The sequence below is a fragment of the Diadema antillarum genome, unplaced genomic scaffold, assembly GCF_040938485.1.
Source record: "Diadema antillarum isolate AM-2024a unplaced genomic scaffold, OU_Dant_1.0 seq00003222_RagTag, whole genome shotgun sequence".
NCBI classification, from domain to species: Eukaryota; Metazoa; Echinodermata; class Echinoidea; order Diadematoida; family Diadematidae; genus Diadema; species Diadema antillarum.
The window spans coordinates 233,259-256,160 of NW_027273807.1; the positions used below are offsets into that span (position 1 = coordinate 233,259).

General features: G+C 39.7%; 1 protein-coding gene across 1 annotated transcript in view; it reads left to right on the forward strand.

Annotated features, from left to right (window-relative positions):
- LOC139715270 (transient receptor potential cation channel subfamily M member 2-like) overlaps positions 1-13,899 on the forward strand; it is a gene marked incomplete at its 3' end in the record, with an annotated part of 78,881 nt that extends 64,982 nt beyond the window's left edge. The window contains exons 8-9 of the mRNA XM_071626849.1: positions 1,956-2,166; positions 13,674-13,899. Coding sequence (XP_071482950.1) covers positions 1,956-2,166; positions 13,674-13,899 — 437 coding nt within the window. The remainder of the gene's footprint in view (positions 1-1,955; positions 2,167-13,673) is intronic.
- Positions 13,900-22,902: the final 9,003 nt, after the last annotated feature.

A 22,902-nucleotide genomic window follows, 5' to 3' on the forward strand; every position in this document is an offset into this window, starting at 1 on the left:
CCTACTTTTTTACTGCTGTCCCAACTTTTCCTACTTTTTTGCTCAAAATCCTGCTTTTTCCTACTTTTTCCTACTTTTTTGGTGAAAAACCCCACAAAAAAAAAGATGTGCAAGGCTACTTGAATTATTCAGAAATGAGTAGACTCTAGTTGCAGATTCTTACTGGTGGGGAGAGCCTCTTCAGCACGAAAGAGGGATAACACACACCAATCAACCACAAGACTGCTGCCAGCCTCAGCTTTTGCTCCTGTGCAGATGTGATTGATCCCACTGATATTGCAGCCTAGGACTTGGAGCAGCGCTCAACCAGCTCTCATCATCGCTCAAAATTACCACGCTCTCCCAGGAGCAAAAGTGAGGCTGAGGCAGCAGGGTTGTGAGTACAAATTAAGATTTACATGTAACATCAAGAGTTCTGGTGAGTATCGACGAAAACTACTCCAAAAAGCCTGCATATGTCCTGACTTATTCCTACTTGTTTTTTCTTTAATGCCGTACTTTTTCCTTCTTTAAGTCCTACTTTTTCCTACTTTTTTAGAGATTTCGTTCCTACTTTATTCCTACTTTTTTACATTATCCCACTTGAAAGCCTGCAATTATAGCAAACCCAGTTCTAAGAAAGTGAACATTCAAGATATTTCTGACAAACCTGTCATTTCAGTATTTTGCCAGTTATGTGAGACTGTCATCACACATTGTGAAGACATTGTACTATACACTTGTTGGGAGAATCATGCATTATGGCAGAGGCATCAGTCGCCATAGCGACATTTCTAGTTCTCTATACATTGGAGATTACTTAATAATAAACTTACAAAAGGGTCAGAGGTCAAGTAGAAATCCTCAGATTCCCAGATTATACCTGCTCTCTTAACTGTGACAATATAGCTATTGATCCAATGAAACCTAGTTCAAGGAGAGTGAACACTGAACACATTTGTTACAAATGTGTCATTTAATATTTTGCCAGTTATGTAAAATTGTCATCACACATTGTCAGACTTACTATAGACCTATTGGGAGAATAATGCATTATGGCGGAGGCATATTAGTTGCCATAGCGACATTTCTAGTTTTTGTCTGTTTTTGGTAAGATACATAGGGAGAACTACGTCATGTATGTGTACACTAGTGATGCTACAATAGCATGACCATGACATATGTGACCCGCTACAACAAAAGGATCCGAAAGTCGGGGTGGACAATTTTCTGAAAATGGCATGACATTATTCTCTTACTCTTCTACTTTAATTTCGTATATAGCACAACTTATAAAAGTATGCGGTTGCAGAGATATCGATGATTTTGTTAGCGCATGTCAAGTGGTTGTGAAAATCAGAGTTTCGAGAAAAACGCCTTCAAAGTTTTCTTTCCGACGCTATCATGATAAAGGGGAGGCGAGACAGTTTTCACCGCTTGACAATAGAAGGTATGCTCCTAGCGACCTCCTCGATGTTCATTCAAGCTTAGCACCAGCAGTCTACGCACAACCAATCAGTAGTCAGGATGCCACGCTTTGACCGATAAGATCACTCCCTCGTTGCTAGAGGCGGAGTTCTAGCTGCGGCGCTAAAGCCAAATCTTCAGACACGTTTCTGTTGCGTTGAAAATCGGAAAATCATGGCCCAGAAAAACGCTGATTTCTTACCTTTCCTTTGATCATTTAGCTTTGAAATTTCGGCAGATGATAGACAAAACATAAGACTACAAAATTATGCCAAAAACAGAAATCCGATTGTTTTGACAGATTTTGATGATCTGACTTTTGTTGCAGTGGGTCACATATATTCTTACAGTTGATTTTATTGTAATATGGCATTGTCATATCCCAATATATGTCAATATTCATCTTTACTTTATGTTTCTCATATTTTATTGCATTTGCCCAATTCTCATGTTTCATATGTATAATTTATCCATATGATGACATTGAAATGTGGTCTTGTTACTTACAGAACAAAATATCGTCACCAACCAGTTCGACCAGCCACTTCGGGAACTCCTCCTTTTTGCCATCCTCCAGAACAGGCATGACATGGCCCGCCTCTTCTGGGAGGAGGGGAGGGAATCCATTGCCTCGGCGCTCACAGCTAGCAAGATTCTTAAAGCAATGGCTGACAAGGAAGATGACTCTGACCAGAGTGAGAGCATGATGAAACACGCAGAGTAAGTCAAGTATCGGTTTTGAGCAGGTCAATACTGACATTTGAGTTGACATTGATTTGCAAAAAAAGAAAAAATATATATATATATATGGGAAAGTACAAGGATGGTGACTGATGTGAAAATGTTACAGCATTTAATTCACAGAATTGTTATAATGTCACCATACCTTCAAAAACTGTATTTTCTGAGGGGCACATTGCAGATATGTTCAAATCATTTGTGTATTACATACAGTAAATAGGCCCTACATATGATGACTACAGTCAAGGCTCAACACTCGTTTTGTAGGGGATTCGCCATTCAGGCAACTCAAATGATAGAATTTCATTTTCTGGTGGCATGAAAGACGAAAGAAAAAGAAAAAGTATAAAAGATAACAAAACAAACCATCATGATAATCATCTGAAATTTGGCAGGTATGATAAAGTGCTTCAAATACTTTGTACTAGGAGTGAGAAATAAGAAAGAAAAGCATTACAAATGTTATGATTTACTGTGACAGTAACATTATTATAAACCATGATGGTTATGTGAAAATTGGTGCAGTGTATGTATCATAAAGGACTTCAAATACCACATGCACTAAGTCTAACATATTCAGTGGTGAGATTGAGGCATAAATACATTTTTTCCATGATACCATATTTTCATGAAATGATCATATTGAATCTAAATTTATTAGATAAAATCTGGCCATGAGAAAAAATAGTTTTGACATAAAATAGACAGAGTTTGGCCAAGAAAACTCGCTGCAGTCTGGCAAATCTTGTTGCAGCTAGCTGAAATACATGCAGTTATCAAGCACTAAGCTGCAAATTCTCCCCATTCTGGATGAGAAAAAAAGAAACATATTATAACAGTATACACATTCACAAATTTGTGATGGGTCAATCGGTCAACCAAAACATATAATTTCTTAAAGTTAACTCTTAATGTGCCAGGCCCCAAACCCCTAACGTGCCAGAGGTTTTTACCTAATGCCAGAACGTTTCGAAACTGGACTGACAATGAAATTTAAAACCAACCGCCATATCTCTGAAAATATTGACTGTTTTGAATTGAGTTCTACACAACATATATAAAAAAAATTATTGTTCTTCCGTGTCATGCAGTCAGTTTGTCATAATATCTATCTGAACCTGAAATATTGCAGAAAGAATTGATACATCAAAAAAATTATTAGGAATTTTTGTGTAGTGTAGAACAAAAGAGTCAGTCGTGTTTTTTCTTCAATAGAACGCTCCCTTGACTCTGTGAGAAAGTTTTAGAGCATCATCTCCTCTTTCAAATGATAACAACATTTAGGGGCAGTGATTTTCCGTTTCAAAAAATTGCCTTTTCCGTTTCAGAAAATCATGAATTCCGTTTCAACATGGTGAAAAAACGGAAATTCCGTTTTCCCATATGAATTGTACATGCAAAAAATGCAAATTCCGTTTACATGTATTTGCATGCAAAAATGAACAAAAATTAAATGATTGCTATTTGAAATTTGTGTACCTGTGTAATCGTGTATACATTCATACATGTTATGCATAGTGTATACCTGATGATTTCCAACCTCTGTACCACACACCCATGAAGACAAATGAAATGAAACATCAGTATTACAATTTATTTATTTCGACTGTCAAAACATGCACAGGGCTCTCACTTACCTTTTTTCCTTGGTTGCCAGCCGGGCAACCTATAGAGCTTTTTAGGTTGCCAAATGGCGGTTTAGGTTGCCACAGTGATAATGTTCGAAGAGTATTGCATAATGCGTAAATCTGCAAGGTCAATTATGGCGATGATAAAGAGGGCTGTTTACACTGCTGTTTACACAACTGTTTACACTGCTGTCTACAAATTAGAAAAAAATATACAAAGTGATATAAGTCTCTGAGTCTCAACTAGTGACTTATGCTAGTCAAGTGTTTTTATTCCTTTAGAAGCTGCAAACAGAATACATGATAATCAGTTAAATAAGCAGTGTTGATAAAAACTTCAGCACTAAAAGAACGATCAATCTACCTAAATCTTTCTTCAGTCAATACATTGTAATCCAGTTAATCATGCCGTGGGACAGTACATATTTGTGTATCACTATCAAAGCCTGGCCTGCAGTATCAACAACTATCATTATGTCCTCTTTCTTGACTTGCTAGTCAAGTGATTTACAGTGTACTACTGTCTAGTCAAGTCCTGTTATTCCTTCAGAAGGTCTAAACAGATAAAAGATTTCAGCACTAAAGGAACAATCAATTTATCTTTCTTCAGTCAATAATCCAGACAAGAAACTAGCACTCATTTCACTCTGATCTTTCCCGATTCTGGCCTCGGTCCCCACCCCCCCCCCACCCCCCCCCCAAAAAAAAAACCGAGGAAAACACACACAACATTGCAACACAACAAAAACCTCTCCCTACACCTTCCCGATTTCCGTGTTTCTGTCAGGTGAAACGACATGTTCAAATACAAGAATAAAACAACAGTAGATATTGATTGAAACTCAACACCCATTCATGCCAGCCAGGCCAGGCTGCCATGTAACTTCAAAGCACATTCCGACAGCTGGCTGGTTGGCAGAAGAATTTGCGCGCGCGTGTCAATTTCTCGACTGGAGAGAGGGCCTGGGAACAGCCCCTTTCCCTGTTCATCTCATCTCCAACACCCCAGACAGTTCATGACCTCCAAGAATGCGCCAGTACGCGCGGTTTCTTCTGTTGATTGGTCTCTCTCTCTCTCCACCCCACCCAGTCTGGCATGGCACCTTGGCATCGTGGGATTTTTCTTTTTTCTGCGTGAACTTGGAGTTCACTCTTATACTCTCCTGAATCATGCATTGTGCGCTGTGCTCTACATAACACACGACACATACTATGTGGAGCAGGCAGGCATATTAGCAAGTCACCACTCCACTCACCTGCTGACAGCTTACCGCGAGCAGAAAACAGTTAGACAGTTAGACAGTTTCTTCTGTTGCCGCTACTTTTACTGCCAAAATACTGGCTTTATCATCACACATTATTCAGCGAGACACACATTGTGTTTTGGAATATAAATGGACTTTCTTCTATGGTTATGATTGTTGGTGTTGGATTGAGTAAGTGTTCGACAGTTATTGAAATCCAGACATCGCTAGATCTAACGCCGTTAGACATCGCTAGAACTTGCAACTAACACAACTTGGCTTAGAAACTCAGTTTCCGCAATCTGTGAATATCGTGGACATGTAATAATGATTAATTCACAGCTTCTGTTGGATTTATTTTTACTTTTATGTGTTTTATTTTGTTGAAAAGTGATTTTCCGTGATTTTCCGTGTGGAATATTTTTTCCGTTTCAAAAGGCCGTTTCCGCGTTTTCCGTCCATTTTCCGCGATCGCGGAAAATCACTGTCCCTAAACATTGTCTTCTAGAATTGTATGATTCCAAAGATACTAGCAGTTTATTTTGTCTTAGCAATGTCTCTCTGTGCCTCAGTAATTCATTCCCAAATCTGAGTCCTTTAGTCCCAGATCCTGTATTTCAAACTAAAGTAATTGTCCCGGGCCCTTGAAGAGTGTCTTTTGTCCACTCGAGAAGGAAGAACCTACTAATCCTTCTTTTGTCTAAGCGGACTGCAGGTGTGTGTGGGGGGTACTCTATTGAAATCGGTAGGCCTTTGCGCGCAATTCCTATGCTAGCGTGGGGACGATTAGTGACGTTCACCAAACAAAAGGATGAAAGACTTGACCAACGAACGAAAGCTGACTCTCTTTGAGGGACAAAATCAAAGCAGCTTCCCGCAGGACAGCAGCCAAGCGGAACAATGCGAGTGGAACCACATAGACAATACACGCGGATTCAATGGCATACACACGCGTGGTTTACCAATGAGACTTTTGATCCATACACATCTCGCAGAGGGTGCGCTCGCTGCGGATTTTCCCAACGCGAAAAAAATACATGTAGCTGAAAAATCATGTTTTTACTCAAAATTTTCCAATGTAAGCATCCTCATATTTTTGGTGGAAACAATGGCTACACTAATAAGCTACCAGTACATATCATAGGCAGTTTCTTTGTGTAACACATTACGGTACCACAATAACTTAAATGATCAATGCTTTTCTCGCTCTTCTTAGTCGCCGATTGGTGACCATGGCACGTCAGGACTAAGGTCGCTGTTCGGCGACCATGGCACGTTAAGAGTTAAAGAGTGGTTGCCGGACATCTATTCCTGGGCCATCAATAATATCGAGTCATGCTATAGCCGTGTGTGTAGTTTGTAACAGCTGTGGACAACAGACAGTTTGGTTAGTTATGGCAAACTGCTGTTATCCATTAATACTTAGAATTTGTCAAGTATTGTTACTTTATTGCAGGCTCTCTACTTATGAAAGATTATTGTGCATTGTTAGGTATGGAATAAAGGCTACACACTGTAGCGTCTGTTGGTGACACAACATAATGTTCTGCCAACATATGCTCCTGAAATATTGCTCAGAAAATTGTGACACAACAAATGCTTCGCAGTGTTTGCTTCCCTGACATTTGCTCCACCGACAATTGCTCTGCCGACATTTGCTCCAAAGATACAACATTTGCTCTGCGGACAATTGTTCCGCCAACATTTTAACCGGGGGGCCAAAAGCTAAAAACAGAGGTCGAGTTCCACTCTCTCTACAAACTAAGTAGACCATGCTTATTTTTAAGTTTTTATTGTAACAAACAATATTCCACTGGTCTACCCCAAAAAATTTGTTGCGAAAGCCTCCAAATCCAAGATGGCGTCCAAGATGGCCGCCATATTTACTGAATTTGTTATTTGAAAGGTAGAATTTGATAGAAACATTAGATTTCAACAATTTTGATGTCATATGAAAGAGAATTAAATTTTCTTCAAGTTGATACCATTTTTGTGGGTTATTGTGATAACTGGATTGAGATTTTAAGGAAAAAACACTCATTTTTTTATACTTTTCTGAAAAAAGGAAAATCATGAAAATGCTTGATTCAGCATAAATCAGAGAAAGACTGAAGGATTATCTTGAAATGTTTCAGGAATTTTGTTTGACATATAATTAGTATTTGGAGAAAATTAGAGGTCAGTACCAGATTTGGTTCAGGAGTTATAATGTCTCAAACTTGAAAACTCACTATGTAAAAATGGCCACTTTAGTTGTGACCAAGACCTTGTTGGTCATAAAAAAGTCTGTGCGCGTGTAGTAGTCTTGGCAAACGCAGACTTTTTCTTTGACAAACAAGGGTTTGTGCCTGCAAACTAACTTTTCACACCAAGTGGTAGCTCAGGTGACGCTGATCGCTATTATTTCAAAGTAGATTGTTCTGAAGCAGATGAGATGAAGCAAAAAATATTTTTCAAATAGAGGTAGTAGCTTGAAACTTGGCACCAATCTTGTTATAGATAGTTTAAGACAGAATTTAGGCCTAGATCAACCACTCAAAAAAAAAATCAAGATGACAGCCATCAAAGTTGACATATTGTATTGCGCCAAATTGAATGTATTATTTCAATTTTGATACAATTTTGTCTGTTGTGCTATCCATTAATATGTTCTTATATATTATTTACATTTTAATGCTATTTTAGACCGTCTTAGGTTTTTATGGAGACATTTTTAAAACCAGTGATATTCTACTCTCCGAAAAAGAAAAAAATGAGTGGAAGTTTTCACTTTTGAAGGAGTGAATAACAGAAAACAGTGAATTTAGAGTGAAATTGGAGTGAATTTTGAGTGAAAATGTTCATTTTCACTCATTTTAGAGTGACCTTAGGGATCATTTGTCACTCTTCGAGTGATCCCTGAGGTCACTCTAAATGAGTGAAAATGAACATTTTCACTCTCGAGTGATCCTGATATCTAATATGGGAAAGCATCTACCAATGGCATAAGTTCAGATCAATTGTGACACTATAACCCACATGAAATCAGCCTAAAAACAATGTAAGAAAAATCTAATAACAGTAAATACAGTTTCAGCATGCTTATTTGTAAATGTGAATATACAGCACAAATAATCAATTTGTACAGTTTTATTCAAGTTTAATGATATACTGAAAAGTAATTTCGCACAACACATTTAAGAGCAAATTTGAGAAATTGCTGCAATGGTTGGATTTTTCGGGGGGGGGGGGAGGGGTTCGGATCAGAAGGGCTTTCAAGGACATCTACGGATCAGACATTATTACACATATACCATCATCATTCACATTTCTACAACAACAGAGTAACATACAAGTAAAAAAGCATATCTTTGATACAGAAGCATTTTTTTTTCATCAAAGATTGGGCCTTACCCAAACACTGGATTGAGCTCCAGCCCCCCCTTCCCCCCCCCCCAAAAAAAAGACCCTCAATATGGTTTACACTACAGTCAAACCTGTCTATAGTGGCCACCCAAGGGAGACGGAAAAAGTGGCCGTTATAGACAGATGGCCGCTATAGACAGGTAATCCAACTTTGTGTGCATTGCTTACATGTACATGTATCATCGTTGTATCCTTACATGTACATGTATGTGTGTACGTATGCATACACCGTGTGTTTCATGCATTTAACCATGCCGGTGTATATGAAATTATTGCACAGTAGTATGTGTATTGTCATGAAGAAAGCTTAACACTAGTGCATTATTATGATTAAATGAGGATGAATGCAGCGGTGGCGATCACTGAACGTTGCCCGCACGGCTACAAAACAGAAAAACACACTGAATTATCGGCTCGGCTGCGGCTCCATTGGGTTTTTGGCCGCTATAGACAGGTTAAAATCTACCTCGGGAAACAAAATTTGTGGCCGCTGGCCGTGTTAGACAGGTGGCGGCTATACACAGGGTCTTTAACAGGGCTTTTCCCTCCGGGGGATTTTTTAGTGGCCGCTATAGACAGGTGGTCGCTATACACAGGTGGCTGCTAAGGCAGGTTTGACTGTAGTACAATATCGTTTGGATGTATAGAAACATAATAGACAGTAATATAAGAAGATTAAAAAAATAATTATATCAAATTATAAGTTGAGATTTAACTTTCACGCAACACAACAAAGGTATATTGTTTACCATTGGGAATGATGTCACATTCAATTTATATGTGCAGGTTAATTGTATCACAAAACATTCTACCATGTAAAAAAGATTATAATAAAGCCTAAAACACACAGAGATATCACCATTTCTTTGCAAGAAACCATTCTTATCAGATCTATTTAGTATATCTAACAATATTTAGCATGGATTATACTGATTTAAGTTTGTACATTAGTTGTTCTATCCCTAACTCACAGTTTAGAACTAGTTTGAGGAATTAACTAAAGCTGGGTTTTTGTTTTACATGCACTAATCAGTTGCTAATGGTAAATAGTGCCTTGAATGACAACCTCAATTAATTACCGCCATCTTGAATTTTGTGTGGATACTATTTTTGTCGCTAAATATGACACATTGGCAAAATTTGTGCCAAATTCCAAGCTCCTATCTCTTTTTGGAAAATACTTTCTGTTCAATCTTATGTGCCTCAGAACAATCTACTATGAAATGCCACAGAAATAGCGACCAGCATCACCCACCACTTGGCATGAAAAGTTAGTTTGCAGGCACTTGCAAGTCACTAGACCATTACAGTATTTCATGTGACCATGTAAACACATTGTATGCAAAATTTATAATGCATAAATATAATTTTTTCAAGTTTTAGATGTTAACTTGTCAACAGTGTATGATATTGCCTGTAATTCCATAAATATGAATTATGTCTCAATCTCAATTGCAGGTTTCAAAATAATTGTTCAGTTCTTCTTTGATAAATACTAAATCATGCATTTTTACATTTCTTCTTTTTTTCAAAACAATATAAAAATATGAATTTCCTCTCCCCCCCCCCCAAAAAAAGAGAAGCAAACAACCCCCCCCCCCCATTTATATGACATCAAATTTGTTGCAATCCAATGTCTCTATCAAATTGTATATTTAAAATGTTAAATTCAATAAAATTGGCGGCCCCATTGGACCGCATCTGTACTTTGGAGGTTTTTGCAACAAATCTACTGAGGTGTACTTACGGAACATTGCTTAGTATGTTTAAGATTATGTATGGTCTTGTTTAAAGAGAGAGTGGAACTTGAAAAGAAAGCTCGATCTTGGATTTGACCCTCTGTGACGTCTTTGGGAACAGATGCGTGTAAATACATGATATTATGTAAAATGGGATTTCAAGTTTGAGACATTATAACTCCTGAACCAAATACAATACTGACCTCTAATTTTCTCCAAATATTGATTACCGGTATATGGGAAAGATGTTAATTTCTACATGGTTTTCATAAGCATTTTTGAATTTTTTTTTTCACTTTTTAGAGAAATATTCCTGGTGCATTCTGAAAAATGTCTCCATAAAAACCTAAGATGGTTTGAAATAGCATTACAATGTTCAGAACATATAAGAACCATATAAATAGACAGCAAAACAGACAAAATTGTATCAAAATCAAAATAATACATTTACTTTGGCGTAATACACTATGTTAGCTTTGATACGGCATAATTTACCATTTGCAGATGAAACAAAAACCCAGCATTTGTGCTTTAAAATAGTTCTAAAATGTGAGTTAGGGATAGAAACAACCACTGTACAAATTTGACTTGGTAAAATTGATGTTAAGTATTGTTGAATATGCAAAATATGAACAATAGTTATATTAAAGATGTTTCCAGACTAAACCGTCTACAGTTACGGTTTATTGAGAAAAATACCGATATCTCTTTATATTTTCGGCTTTATTGCGAAAGTTTTATATGATAGGATGTTCAGTGTTACGTCTTTTATAGGGTAAAATGAAAAAAAAATTTTAGCATAGTTTGTGTGTGCTATAGAGGTCACATTTGTCAACGGATTTTGTTCAAATTTGGAATGGAGGTTTATCATGATGTAATCTACAAGCCTATAGATTTATGATGTGCTGCCCCCAGTGTTCCGTCTTTTGTAGGGTCAAAGGTCATGTTGGTGGATGGTTTGTGTGCGTTCTTTAGGCTACATTTCTTAATGGATTTTGTTCAAATGTGGTATGAAGGTCTATCATGATGTAATCTACAAGCCTATAGATTTGGGATCTGCTACCCCCAGTGTTCTTTCTTTTATAGGGTCAAAGGTCATATTGTTGGTGGATGGTTTGTGTGCTCTCTATAGGCTACATTTCTTAACTGATTTTGTTCAAATTTGGTATGGAGGTTTATCATGAAGTAATCTACAAGCCTATAGATTTTGGATGTGCCGCCCTCAGTGTTCCATCTTTTGTAGGGTCAAAGGTCATGTTGATGGATGGTTTGTGTGCACTCTACAGGCTACATTTCTCAACTGATTTGTTCAAATTTGGTATGAAGGTCTACCATGATATAATCTACAAGCCTATAGATTTTGGATCTGCTACCTCCAGTGTTCTGTCTTTTATAGGGTCAAAGGTCATGTTGATGGATGGTTAGTGTGCGCTCTATAGGCTACATTTCTTGACAGATTTTGTTCAAATTCGGTACGAAGCTCTACCATGATATAATCTACAAGCCTATTGATTTTGGAAGTTCTGCCTCCAGTGTTCTGTCTTTTATAGGGTCAAAGGTCATGTTGATGGATGGTTTGTGTGGGCTCTATAGGCTACATTTCTTGACAGATTTTGTTCAAATTCGGTACGAAGCTCCACCATGATATAATCTACAAGCCTATTGATTTTGGAAGTTCTGCCTCCAGTGTTCCGTCTTTTATAGGCTCAAAGGTCATATTGTTGGTGGATGGTTTGTGTGCCCTCTCTGATGCCGGGGGATACAATCGCACTGCGCGGCAACGGGACATTTCTAGTTAAATGTCATATTTTGAAAAAATTTTAAGTCACTGTTCCCAAAAGTAAACAGGACCTTTAACACATACTCGTAACTCAGGGTGATTTCAATATGATTCTCTGTTCTATACTGTATACGCTATGTATTTCGCGGGGGTTTTATTTTCGCGAATTTCGCGAGTCGGGAGCTATTCGCGAAATTAACAACACACGAAAATATTACCTTCCAAAATGAATCCCTTGCCTTGATGATACGAACATTTCAGTACTAATATACCATGTCACGGCTTACCGAACAGACCATACTGGCTAAGCTTGTTTACGCACGTCCACGTCTACTTACGAATACTGTAGAGAGCCCATCCATTATCGCAAGGGGACCACTCGTCAGAAATCTAGCGCGATGGACTTAACCACTTCAAAAATGTTGAATTCTAACTTACTAGTTCGCAGAGTTTGGTAAGTTTTTTTCATGCAGTGTATAACTAGTATCATTCTTATTTGCTAGTAAGTTGAAAATTCACACTTTCTTTGCCACTTCATATTTTCTCTGGTCCCCCAATCGCGAATTTAACCACTCGCGAAAATGTGTGACAGCGGCAATTCGCGAAAATTTATGTACGTGAAAATTATAGCATATACAGTATTGCGCCAGATGCCAACAATACACATCACCCACGGCTACCAGTGAAACAGCCATTACGAGAATAAAGACAGAACCCCTTTTGTTATACACACTACACTCGACAGGGTGTGGCAAGAAAATTTCTTTAGTCGCCAGAGACATATTTAATACATCTTTGCCGTTAGAGCCCATACCTGTCCAGTCTATCTACAACTCTGTTACTGGGTCGAACAATAACAAACTGGAACTTTAAGAAGATGAGCGGAATGCTACACGTTGATTCATTTCCAATACCGAGTCAAGTTGGGTTATGTGAATGTACGCATACCACCCTATGCTGTTTCAGCATAACAAGAACAATCATAGAGAAAAGGGAAGAGAAAACAAGAGGTGGCAAGGGGAAAACTGCATAAGGGCAAATTTTAACCTTGTGTGTGACAGATGGAGCCAATGTATTAGACAGATTTTCTACAGCTAAAATTATATGAATTTACATATTCACATATTGCCACGTAATGTGATAACAGTATTTCAGCATAGAGCTTTTATACACACAGACAATTTTGAGGTCAGCATTTCAATCAACTTAATGTCAGGGAAGCAACTAACATACAAGATGCAGTAAAGTCATAGCTTTCATTAACTTCTCAATAAACCATAACTGTTGACAGTTTATTACACTGGGATATACGATAATGAAGGAACAATGTTGATGTACCTACAATGTAAATCTGTGTGGAAGATATTCTGTTGAATGCCACAACTATAAAAACTGCTTGCAACATCACCATATTGCACTATTTCCACATTATAACTTGCATTGATAACAGATCCAGAGCATTGTGTCTTCACACCATCACACAATACATTTTACATCCAGCATATGTATACAATTAGATATGTTGCAATTGTGCTTTCATTGACGAAGGCACCAATTGCATGTGAACATTCAAAGTTATATTACACTGTAAATTACTCTGCTCATCAAAGTTTGCTCGTGAACAAAATGCTACAAAATTTGATTCACACTAATGAACACTCTTTTCTCTTTTTTCCTCCATTACTTTCAGGACGTATGAAGACCTTGCGATTGGCGTGTTAAATGAGTGTTATGAGGAAGATGAGGAGCGCTCTGCCTTGATTCTGGTCAGCGAACTTCCTCACTGGGGGAACTCAACCTGTTTGACCATTGCTGTCAATGCCATGAACAAGAACTTTATAGCTCACTCTGGTGTCCAAAATCTTCTCACAGAGATTTGGATGGGCAAGATATCTGATGAGACAAGTCACTTACACGTAAGTGCAGATATCTGTTTGACAAATTGCCCTACATCGACGTAAATAAGCACTGACTTGATCAGTGTTTTAGTAGTAGCCATGATAAAAAATCATGGGCGTACATACTCGAGCAAGATTTGAACCTACGACCTCCTGATCACCGGACAGGCGTAGGAGGTCGTAGGTCCGAATCCTGCTCGAGTATGTTCGCCCATGATTTTTGTCGAGCCCACCGGAGGTGATTGGAGACTAAGGGATCGCCTGCGGCATCTGTCCGTCCGTCGTCCATCCGTCCGTCGTCCGTCCGTCGTCTGTCCATAACGCTATAAAAACTTGAATAACTCTGTACTCTGGGCTTCAATTTGAATCGAACTTGGAGGGAAGAGTGGTCATACAAAGTTGTACCTTTTACCAAGTATGAAGATCACCTCAAGGTTAAAGGTCACAGGCAGGGGTCAATGAACTTTTAGGGCGCAATGTTAAGTTTTTAGGGCGCGTTTCGATTATGGGCCATAACTTTTGATCCGTAAGTGTATGTGTGACCAAACTTGGATGGTAGATGTACCTTGGGGAGTTAATGGTCACCACAAGGTCAAAGGTCTCAGGCAGGGGTCAATGAACTTTTAGGGCCCAATGCTAAGTTTTTAGGGCGCGTTTCGATTATGGACCATAACTTTTGATCTGTAAGTCTATTTGTGACCAAACTTGGATGGTAGATGTACCTTAGGGAGTTGATGGTCACCACAAGGTCAAAGGTCACAGACCGGGGTCAATGAACTTTTAGGGCCCAATGTTAAGTTTTTAGGGCACGTTTCGATTATGGGTCATAACTTTTGATCCATAAGTCCGTTTGTGACTAAACTTAGGTGGTAGATGTCCCTCGGGGAGTTGATGGTCACCACACGGTCAAAGGTCACAGGCAGGGGTCAATAAAATTTTAGGGCCCAATGTTAAGTGTTTAGGGCGCGTTTCGATTATGGGTCATAACTTTTGATCCATAAGTCTATTTGTGACCAAACTTGGATGGTAGATGTACCTTGGGGAGTTGATGGTCACCACAAGGTCAAAGGTCACAGGCAGGGGTCAATGAACTTTCAGGGCCCAATGTACTGTGCATTTAATTATGACTCCTAACTTTTGATCCATAGGTCCATTTGTGAACAAAATAATAAAAAAAGGTGTTGTACGTTTGTGGGCGAGACACTTTACGGCACTTGCCTTGTTTATCATGGCTACTACTAAAACACTGATCAATTCAGCACTTCTTTACGTCGATGTAGGGCAATTAGTCAATCAGTTGCAATGAAAACATCTCAACAGAAGAATTTCATGAATTTAAAGATATCTGTTTGTTTGTTTTTTTCATCAACCCCTCTCACATCTCCAAGGTCCATGTGTCAAAGAACCTGAAATTGCAGTAAAACAATACAAAGTTAACACAAATTCACAGTCAGTCAGAATCAAGAAAAGATAGCAAATATGAGGAGCAATTCTCCCCCGACCACGCCGTCCCGGTGCACAGAGCGGGAGATACATATATGTACTATTACTAGCACTAAAGTGGGGATGGAAAGAAAAAACCAAGTGGCCCGTATTCTGCTAAAAACTTAGACCCGAGTTTAAACCCACGCCTGGGTCTAAAGTGGGTTTTTGGGGTTTAAACCTGGGTTTAAACCACCAGTTTAGACCCAGGTTTAAACCCAGGTTTAATTTGTATTCTACTAAGTCCAGCTGTGGTCTAAATTGGGTTTAAATTAAACCTACCCAGGAGGAGGTTTATTTCGAGTTTAAATCGAGTCTAACGATGACTGGTAAGGGTACCAGCACACAGATCAATGCCAATGCAATGCCAGTGGCACAAACGAGTGGCTGCCTGGATACGTACAGCAGCTAGCTTGCCGGCCACACGCGTGTCAGACGAGATACGCCTACTACGTACATTTGTACTACTTAAACGAATAGATCTAGACCTCTACTCTAGTACTTGTACGCTTAGAAGAGACTCGAGATCTAAATGTTAGAAATACTACTACCTAGTACTACCTGTAACTGTTAGTTAGTCTAGACTTTACGATGAAAATAAGCTGAAGATTAGACCAAGAACTCAATGTAGGACTAGATGGTAGGTTGAGCCTGAGGTCGATTTGGCATAGACAAGATAGACTAACTGTTCAATCGAGAACCTAGATAGATCGTAGGACTAACGTTAGGACTAGGAGTAGGGTCCTACTAACGTTAGTAGAACCTATTCGAATAGCTAGAGTACATTATTGTAACATTAGGACTAACGTTAGATATAGTTAGTGTGGTACGGTAGGTAAAATCTAACGTTACTTCTAATATCGAGACAGGGTTGATGATAGCATAGGGCCTACTAGATCTATTTCTAAATTTTAGAATGGTTTCCATTTTTATTAACTGACAATCTTAAGAGGAAAGCTTTTATTCAATTTCCTACCTCAAAGTCCTGGTTTGATCAATCGCCAATCCATTCCGAATTCACGATTCAATCGACATAAAAAGCCATGTCCCATCCAGCGCACACAGCAACCGTGCCGCCGGCCGGCACGGCGCAATGGCTCTGCTAGTACTGAGCATTCAAAGCTAGCTAGTAGCCAGGAATTACTGTATAATCTATACTATAATACTCGAAGTTGTTGTTGTTGTCGCGGCCTTATGTATTTCCTGTTTTATTTCGGCGTTGCTGGTTTCTCTATCTCCTCCCGAGCCGTCGGCTCCGGGCAGTTGCGACCGGTGCCGTCGGCCGCAGGAGAGTATCCTACATCGAATGGCGTGGGTTTCGTCCCCTCTCCGCCTCCGTGTCGACGTCGAGGACGAAAAAGAAAAATTAATTAGCTACATGCATAATGCATTTTTGTGCGTGACGAAAGAGCCGAGCTTTTCAATATTCACGGAACCTGCGCTGGCCTCCTGCTTTCTCGATCTTCCATCTTTTAGCTTGCAGAGACACTGGGGGATACTAAAGATGATGGTGCAGCGAAATCTCTGACATCTTCCGGCGGACGCGCACGCACACACACAATGTACCTCGCAGAACTCTATACACACTCTACACTGTGTGTATATAGTTCTGTGATGTATCTTTGCCTCCGCCTGTTACGTGTACTGAATGTATTGACGATGGTTTCACGAATCTGTGTGTGCGTGACATGGACTACAAGGGCATTTACGTACAGTTCGCCATTATTGGCGTCCCCAAATGAAAACAACGAACGTTGGTTATGTAATTGTATTTTGCACAACTGCAGAATACTATATGCAGCTCAGGTACGTCATTTAGTTTGCTCGCCGTTTGCTCTCAAGTCCGGTGTCATTGTACGCAGACTGTTTAGGACGCGGCTAAATATATTTGCCGATCGTACCCTTACATATCAGATTACACGCGCAGGTGTGTCCATTCGTTTACTGCAGAGCTGCTGTAATCATACATATTCATAAGATGAGCGGACGTAGAGGAAAACCTCGCTTTGCCGACCGCCTATTTTTAAAATTGCAAGTGGAAATAGAATGTGTGGTTCTATGGTCTATCAAACCAAGTTTTGGTGACAAAAAAAAAAAAGAGGGAGCAAATGAAGACGAATGCAGTGATGTATATATTCTTCTTTCTTCCATAACATGGGAAAAATATTAAAGAAAAAAATACGAGGTCGTGAGAACCTACTCCCACGGGTGCCTATTAAACCTGATGACTATGATCTCCCCCTCCCCAAATAATAACAATGATAATAATAATAATAATAATAATAATAATGATAAGGATAATGATAATAATGATATAATAATAATAATAGGAGCAAAAATTGTAGGCCTAATATTAATTATGATAATGTACAATCTGAAGCAGATGTAGTTCTATATTAATATCATATATCAAGCCAAGTTTTGGTGATTAAAAAAACAAGGAGGGAGCAAAATTATGAAGACGAAAATATCTTATTTTTCTGTCATAACGTGGGGAAAAGAAACATGAAAAAAAACACACAAAACAAACCGAGGCCTTGAGACCAGCCATGGATTCCCGCGGGTGCCCGCGTGGATGCAAGAGCAGGGGGTAATCAAAGTCATAGTGTTAATATCTTCCCGTTTCGACGGGAACAACCTGTGGGCAGAACTTTCGGGGAATCTCATTTGCGTTTTTGGTAATTTTTCCCAGAATGTTTTTGTTTTTTGCCCTGCGGAGGTGGAAATGTGTGTGTGCGTGAGGGGGGGGGAGGGGTGAGGGGCAACAAGACAACTGTTGGACTTCAACGGGTGCAAATAACCCCTCGAAACTCAAGTTCTATAATAAAAGCAAGTAGTGGCGGGAATGATCCCTACCAATGGACCGGATCGCCTGGCATATACTACAAAAATGTATTATAAAATTTCTGGGAAGGGTGGTCATTTAGAAGACAGCACAATTAACGAAAGAATGAGAAGACTTTTCTTTTTATTTCTTCAATAAAAATGTGCAACATCCTATTATGAGGAAAAAAAAAATAAAACCCCTCAGACCCGTGGATTTCCACGGGTGCTGCTAGTCCTATACTATAATACTCGAAGTTGTTGTTGTTGTCGCGGCCTTATGTATTTCCTGTTTTATTTCGGCGTTGCTGGTTTCTCTATCTCCTCCCGAGCCGTCGGCTCCGGGCAGTTGCGACCGGTGCCGTCGGCCGCAGGAGAGTATCCTACATCGAATGGCGTGGGTTTCGTCCCCTCTCCGCCTCCGTGTCGACGTCGAGGACGAAAAAGAAAAATTAATTAGCTACATGCATAATGCATTTTTGTGCGTGACGAAAGAGCCGAGCTTTTCAATATTCACGGAACCTGCGCTGGCCTCCTGCTTTCTCGATCTTCCATCTTTTAGCTTGCAGAGACACTGGGGGATACTAAAGATGATGGTGCAGCGAAATCTCTGACATCTTCCGGCGGACGCGCACGCACACACACAATGTACCTCGCAGAGAACTCTATACACACTCTACACTGTGTGTATATAGTTCTGTGATGTATCTTTGCCTCCGCCTGTTACGTGTACTGAATGTATTGACGATGGTTTCACGAATCTGTGTGTGCGTGACATGGACTACAAGGGCATTTACGTACAGTTCGCCATTATTGGCGTCCCCAAATGAAAACAACGAACGTTGGTTATGTAATTGTATTTTGCACAACTGCAGAATACTATATGCAGCTCAGGTACGTCATTTAGTTTGCTCGCCGTTTGCTCTCAAGTCCGGTGTCATTGTACGCAGACTGTTTAGGACGCGGCTAAATATATTTGCCGATCGTACCCTTACATATCAGATTACACGCGCAGGTGTGTCCATTCGTTTACTGCAGAGCTGCTGTAATCATACATATTCATAAGATGAGCGGACGTAGAGGAAAACCTCGCTTTGCCGACCGCCTATTTTTAAAATTGCAAGTGGAAATAGAATGTGTGGTTCTATGGTCTATCAAACCAAGTTTTGGTGACAAAAAAAGAGGGAGCAAATGAAGACGAATGCAGTGATGTATATATTCTTCTTTCTTCCATAACATGGGAAAAATATTAAAGAAAAAAAATACGAGGTCGTGAGAACCTACTCCCACGGGTGCCTATTAAACCTGATGACTATGATCTCCCCCTCCCCAAATAATAACAATGATGATAATAATAATAATAATAATAATAATAATAATAATGATAAGGATAATGATAATAATGATATAATAATAACAATAATAGGAGCAATAATTGTAGGCCTAATATTAATTATGATAATGTACAATCTGAAGCAGATGTAGTTCTATATTGATATGATATATCAAGCCAAGTTTTGGTGATTAAAAACAAGGAGGGAGCAAAATTATGAAGACGAAAATATCTTATTTTTCTCTTATAACGTGGGGAAAAGAAACATGAAAAAAAAAAACACAAAACAAACAGAGGCCTTGAGACCAGCCGTGGATTCCCGCGGGTGCCCGCGTGGATGCAAGAGCAGGGGGTAATCAAAGTCATAGTGTTAATATCTTCCCGTTTCAACGGGAACAACCTGTGGGCAGAGCTTTCGGGGAATCTCATTTGCGTTTTTGGTAATTTTTCCCTGAATGTTTTTGTTTTTTGCCCTGCGGAGGTGGAAATGTGTGTGTGCGTGAGGGGGGGGGGAGGGGTGAGGGGCAACAAGACAACTGTTGGACTTCAACGGGTGCAAATAACCCCTCGAAACTCAAGTTCTATAATAAAAGCAAGTAGTGGCGGGAATGATCCCTACCAATGGACCGGATCGCCTGGCATATACTACAAAAATGTATTATAAAATTTCTGGGAAGGGTGGTCATTTAGAAGACAGCACAATTAACGAAAGAATGAGAAGACTTTTCTTTTTATTTCTTCAATAAAAATGTGCAAAATCGTATTATGAGAAAAAAAAATAAAACCCCTCAGACCCGTGGATTTCCACGGGTGCTGCTAGTATACATGTAATACCGCTACGCTATACGCTTACCATGTATCCTGTGATGTGCGTCGCACACGTACACAAACTGTACAGTAATGTACAGTGCTTCACGAGTCGTCACAAGCAAAAATACAGCATGCCTCCTGTTCGACATAAATACCCGTAAAAACAATTCAAAATCCAAGAAAGTTACGCTCATGTGGCTGATACACTGCCAATAATGAATTTAAGTGGATTTGTGGAGAGAAAAGTACTCAGAGAGGGAGAATTTCTTCTTCCATAGAGGGCACCATGGTGGCTTGACCCAAGACTATTTCTGGTTTAATTTAAACCCGAAATAGACTTGGGTTTAACTAAACCTCGCTAGCAGAATACAAAATTAAACCACGGGTCTAGCTAAAGCATAGGTGAGTCTAAAATGGGTTTAAACCTTGGTCTACAGTAGAATACGGGCCAATGAGTCTGAAGTATGTTTCATCCCAAGGTCCCCCCACCCCACCCCCAACAAAATAGCAAAAACGTTCCCCCAAAAGATAAGAGTACGAAGGGCAGCAAAGCTACTGCCAATACTTGAAACCAAAAACAACCAAATCAAAAGAGAAAGCAACTTTGCATGAGGCCGTAGGTAAAACTCCTTCCTCCACAGTCATAGCTAGGAACAAGGTCGCCGCAGGCTAACCTCCCACCTCTCTGGCAGTATGTAACACAAACCTATAAATGTGATGTCGTGACCTGCAACAAACACAGGGGAAACTCGATATAACAAACACTGCTATATCGGGATATCGGGTATTACGAGGAAACTTTCCCAGTCCCAACTTACCTTCCACACAAGTCTATGTGCAAGACGCTACTCTTATAGCGAGATCAGGTATTATGAAATAACTGCTATAGCAAGATAAATTTTGTGATTTCAAAACAAAGAAAAGCATAATTATCCAAACCTGTTATAGCGAGGTAAAGCGAGATCTTGTATCAAGGTAAAGCTTAGGCCTATACTTTGCCTGTGCGATCATGTTCAAAGATTCTATGGCTCGGCAATGCGACGCAAAATGTGTCGAGCACACTTGCTACAGTGCACTCCACCTAGCGCTGCATATTGCACACTGTGTGTGTGTGCGTGCACATGTGTATGTATACATTCACAATGTACTAGAGAATGTACAATGCTATGCATATGTATCATCATGATGTGGAAGGTGTGAGGCAGTCTGATGCTGTGATTGGCTCTGAGCTCTAATACGGAATTCCCAATCTTCACACACGCTTGCATAATGTACTTCTTTGCAAAATGTGTCACACACACAGCATACAGTTTAACAGAACATGTTAAAACCTTCCACACACAACACATGCTTACCAGATGTACATTGTACAGTATTCATCGCATAATCGGGCATCTGATAATCGGGATCCTCGCTTAAATGATATACGCTTCCCAGAAACATTTCCAACGCACGTTATTTTCACTGGATAATCGGGCGGGGACCTCTGATAAACGGGACAATTTTTCTTCAAGCGATCTTTAATTTTGTTAATATTTTACACAAAAAATCTACCAAAATACCACAACAATATTTCAAAGATTCCGTATCAGTTGTCGTTTACAACAAACTTACAAAGCAAGCTTCGGATTGGTGTATTTTGACCTCCGTCCATCCAGTACATGTACATGCATAGCCACGAAAGCGCCGTGTATAAGTATCCATGCCATTGCAAAGCACATGCTGCGCCTTCGCGAACATTCTTCTCCCCTACATAAGCAAAGCCATGTGCTCGCTTGCAATTCCTACTCGACTCACATCCAATAAAAAACATGCCTCGCTCATCCAGCCCAGGCTGTGTGCGTTGTTTAATCTCAGTCATACACTCTGAGGGCAAAGTCCATTGTTATCGCGCGCTTTCGTATCTTGTTATCTACTGTCTTTGGTTTCAACTTTCAATACAGCTGTAGACAGTACACTGTGATCTGTGTGTACGTCACAATCTTCCTCAGTTGTGACTGGGCAAAAGTTACGTGATTGAAATGAGGGCTATGAACAGTTACGTATTCAGTGAAATGGGGGAGAGAGTGGGAGGGAGAGCGTGAAAGATGAGAAGGGTTCAATGTATGTGCGAATACGTAACGTTTTATGAATCTAGACTATGAGCTGACATTGATTACGTGTACACGCGTGTTTGACAGAAGAATCGAACCCGGTTGCGATTACTCTACATCATTGCGAGAATGCAGGGAGAGCTGGAGGGTCGCGCCGAGGGGTGTAGCATGTTGTTGTATTCATGTACATGTACAGTACGTCAGTATGCATGTGTGTGTGTGTGTGTGTGTGTGTGTGTGCACTACATGTACATGTCGTATGCCGTTAGTGTATGGTGAGTACTCATCGCGAAATCGGGCACCTCGCTTTAAAGGGGCCGTGTTTGCTACTCCCAACCTGTCCCGATTATGCGATGAATACTGTACCAGTTCAGAGACGATCGTGACGCAATCGCACACAAACTATACAGTCATGTGCAAACCTGGGCCCCGTTTTATCAAGATAAAGTTAGCGTTGATTGTGAAATCAACACTAACTTT